The sequence below is a fragment of the Trachymyrmex septentrionalis genome, unplaced genomic scaffold (assembly GCF_001594115.1).
Source record: "Trachymyrmex septentrionalis isolate Tsep2-gDNA-1 unplaced genomic scaffold, Tsep1.0 scaffold1, whole genome shotgun sequence".
In the NCBI taxonomy this organism is placed as follows: Eukaryota; Metazoa; Arthropoda; class Insecta; order Hymenoptera; family Formicidae; genus Trachymyrmex; species Trachymyrmex septentrionalis.
The window spans coordinates 1,457,452-1,461,796 of NW_017304123.1; the positions used below are offsets into that span (position 1 = coordinate 1,457,452).

Here is a 4,345-nt window from a genome sequence, read left to right on the forward strand (position 1 = left end):
TATAGAAACAGTTCAATCTTGACAGTCGTGTAAGTTTTTTTTATCATTTTTCGTGTATAATTTCATGTTAGCATTTTTAAATTATTTTTAACCTTTTGATCGGTCGTTTTAAAAGAAAAAATTTTTTTCCTTTTAGTTAACTTAGTAATTTAATGACCAAGATTACCTCGGACATCACCACCACGGTTTTTTTCGCATTTGATATGTTATTAGTTTATGCTCGTATGCGCTATCTTATTTGATTTTGTTAATATATTTTTTTTTTGTACTGAAGAGGACCTTGATCGTTTGATTTATTATTTTTTAGAATTTTCTTTAGAGCCTGTTGATTGTATTGTTTTAAATCTAAATTATTATATATCAGAATGGAAGCTTTGAGGAGAATATAGATAAAACATAAGAATTAAAAGATTCAGAATTATTCCAAGGTATATCTATGTCGACAATGTTAGTCGAAATTCATCGATAATCTTTATATTTTTATTAAACACTTATTATAGTACAATTGATTTATAAATATTTATCAAACGCAAGGATATATCGCGCGCAATAATATACACGTAATAAAAGGTTTCGCAGGTTTCACCGTCGCGAATTCGTTAGCTATCGCGTGTCCAAATGTTTGTTTTGCCCAACAGAATAAGAGCAGAAAGCGACGGTGATGAATAAAGTTCCATAACGTGCGGATAATCGAGCGGTCATGCAAGGTCTTGGTTCGATTGATCCACCATCGATCCCTATCGATCTTTTTTTCTTATCCTTTCTAAAGTTTAAGGGAACTACGCAGGTACAACCAGTTGACGTTAGAAACGATCTGTTCTAAAACGAAACTACTTAATTTTCCACTCAACTCAATTGTGCAACATTGCATATAAAAATCGAGCATACAAAAAAATTACGCACGCATGTATGATTTTTTTTTCCAAACGCTTTTCACCTGAAAAACTTTGCATCGCGCATTCCCTGATTGGGATAGCAAAATATGAAGTTGCGGAGCTGCGCATTGTACTTGGTTGTAAAAATTGCCGTGCACGCGGCGGTTTCCGCCTCTATTTGCTTACCGTTTCTTCGCGCGATCTGGCCGGAAGAAATCCGTCCCGGCGTATCGGAGTGCCAATTTCATGGTTATCGGAGCTCATCGCTTGATCCTTTCGGCATGTCAGCTTGCGATCTCTTCTTACTCGGTTGGCCTCGGTCGCGCGATCGAAGCATAAATTCATAGAAGTGATAAAACCGACGCCTGACATCGACGGCGCGTCTCGATTTTTCACGCCGGCGGACGTGTTGCGGTAATGAGTTCTCTTTATAATCGTGCCACGAACATCACGCTGATGCATTGCCGGGAATGATTGCAATCGTGCTTCTTTTTCTCATCGTTTCTCCGGCCCTCTCTCGTTAAACGCCGATTAGAAAATCTCTCCGCGATTCGTAGAAGGTTACTGTTTCTTTCTTCTAAGACTATTAACGCTCGCATGATTATTAATAGCGCTGCCGATCATAATTACGCAAATGCATTCAAGTGTCGCGGATGAGATCGAGTAATAAAAGCTAATTTACGACGATTTGAGAGCTCCACCAGTGCGGTTACTGATACTCCAATTATTTAAACAACGCATCTGAAGCACTATTTGCCATTTCTCTATTTGCGAAAATCGTTTAATAATAATACTCGTATTTATCTGTATTATTTTTAACGTAATTATTCCAATATCTTGTCCCTAATTACAAGAGTATTCATCTTTTAGTTCGCATCTCGTGCACATCGTAATTTCTTCACCTTTATTTCTTTCCATTTCTCACCTCAAGAGATTCAATGTTAACGCCTCCAATTTTTTCTCCGCCGTAACGAAATAACGTATCGCGATCTTTTCATCTTTCAGGATTCCGAGGCGATCACTGCGAGGAGAATATTGACGACTGTCCGGGCAATCTCTGTCAAAATGGTGCCACCTGCATGGACCGAGTGAACGAGTATTCCTGTTTGTGCCCGCCGGCCTTTACGGGCACGCAATGCGAACTGGACGTGGACGAGTGCTCGGTACGGCCGTCCTTGTGCCACAACGGGGCCACATGCACGAATTCGCACGGCAGTTATTCGTGTATATGTGTGAATGGCTGGACCGGACCCGATTGCAGCGTCAACATTGATGACTGTGCAGGCGCAGCCTGCTTCAACGGCGCAACTTGCATCGATCGCGTCGGCAGCTTCTACTGCCAGTGCACGTATGGAAAGACCGGTAAGCTCGCGAGTGATTTTCCGTATAGAATGTTAATCAAAATCCTCCCTGTGTGGGAAGAAACAGAATTTTTAGTCATCGTCGTGAAAGTAATGTTTCCTAGGTTGTTCGGAAAGTAATTTAGTTTTTTCTTATGAAAATGAAAGACGATTTTCAATCAGGCGTTTCAAATGATCATGAATGGTCGAATTCGATAAATTTAATCTCTCAGCGATCTCACGAGTTGTTATTCGCCGGTTTGCATCAATTAATGCCTTTATTGTGTCTTCATCAGCTCCAACTGGCCTTCCAGAACGTGGTGCATCTTCAACATCAAAATTGCCGGATCGAAATTTTGCAAACCAGTTTTGGCACTGGCGTTCTGTCAATACATCTTCTCCATACACATCGGATAATTTTTTTCTTGCTTGAACAGCATTTTTACCTTTTCGATAGTAAAAAAGTAAAATATGCCGAAAATGCTGCTTTTCATTTTCCATATTTGATAGGGCACCAACCAAAAACTACTGCGTAGAATCAATCGAACTTTTTTCACAAGCAAGCCTTGCTATATCAGCTGTCAAAATATATAATTATGCGGCTTAAGTGTGAAGTTGGTTGTGAAAAAATACAATGAGTTCTCTATTGGGAAAAAACGAAATTACTTTCCGAACAACCTAATATGTAGCGCATTTATTTAGAGACATTTCTATTCATTTAGATTTCCCTAAAATCAGATCGGAGTATATTCAGACAGAGAGTAATGTTTCAATGTCTAAAATAATTGTGAATACGTTATATTTCAAAAGAACTATACGATAAGTAAGTTAATGCGTATACAAAATATGGTAACGTCAAAAGTTTTACTTTCTTTGGATTATGTATATATTTTGCTATGCTAAAATTACGGATATATTATAGTATATATGCATGTGCAATATCTTAATTTATTCGCAAGATGAGTCTCAAGGAGTTTATAAAAATTGTTACAACAAAGATATTATGTTATTTGTAAAAACGTTCAGTGTCAATTTTTGTTTGGAAATGTTTCCCAGCATCCTGTATTTTTTACGTTGTAACTACATCACTGTCTACGTTTTATCGTAGCTATTATTACATTTGATTCGAGCGAATTTTACCAATCGTCGTAAACACATAGGGTAACTCCGGTATGTACGTCGCACCTATCAAAAATTTAATTTATTAGGTATTATTTGCTATGTTTAAAGTAAATGAACTGTATCAGTAAAAATTTTGTACTGTCTACTATTATAAAAAAAAAGAAATATTAGAAATCCGAAATATTTGTATTTCGTATTAAAAAATGAACTTTTTTGAACCCTTGCATTTTTACCGTATAGGGGTGAGATATATGGTTACTCATAGGGGGAGGGAGAGGGGTATGTATGGCTCATAAAAAATTTACAAATAATGCACATAAATAATAAGACACGTAAAATGACACAATAACTTGTAAAATGCGCTTACAAAGAGTTTTATTAAGGAACAAGAATGATCAATCTGTATATGAAGTAATAAATAATAATTACAATCTTCTCAGATATATTACAAGTGATATGACACGAGGTACATATTTCGTGTAATGCGTTTATTGTATTTAGCGCACTGAATTGAATACACTCATGTATCACGAAATAACCACTAAGTCTTTTGCACGTAATTTCCTACAGTAATCATTTGATGTAGATTACGATTTATGATGGCGCTACTTAACACGGCGATTCAAATCGATCCAACTCGCAATAATTTCATTAATATTGACAGTAAAACATTGAAATAATATCCATAACACAATACTAATACAACATAAAGGCGTGTAACAGAATAGTCGCGGGAAAATTACCCCCGCTGCTTCTATTTTTTCTCACTTCTGCGGCGTAAATCCCAGCGGTGTTATCCTATAACATCAGCCGATCTAAATTTAACGGAAGTCAAAGTTCTCCGTTGAGAAAGGGAAGAAAATGGAGTCTCTTTCCAAGTTTAGTTCGGCGAGTTCTCGCTCGCGCGAGAGCAGGGTGATTAACTCGATACCGAGTATGGAATCGAGAAACAGGACTGGCACTGCAACGCGGCAATGCATCGGCAGGTGCAGCCGCATATATATATAT

At 37.4% G+C, this 4,345-nt stretch overlaps 1 protein-coding gene across 1 annotated transcript in view; it reads left to right on the forward strand.

The window, feature by feature from the left end:
* The window catches only part of LOC108751380 (neurogenic locus Notch protein), a gene marked incomplete at its 3' end in the record, with an annotated part of 297,572 nt that overhangs the window by 196,531 nt on the left and 96,696 nt on the right, over positions 1–4,345 (forward strand). The window contains exon 6 of the mRNA XM_018491558.1: positions 1,881–2,237. Within this exon, the coding sequence (XP_018347060.1) occupies positions 1,881–2,237 (357 nt within the window). The remainder of the gene's footprint in view (positions 1–1,880; positions 2,238–4,345) is intronic.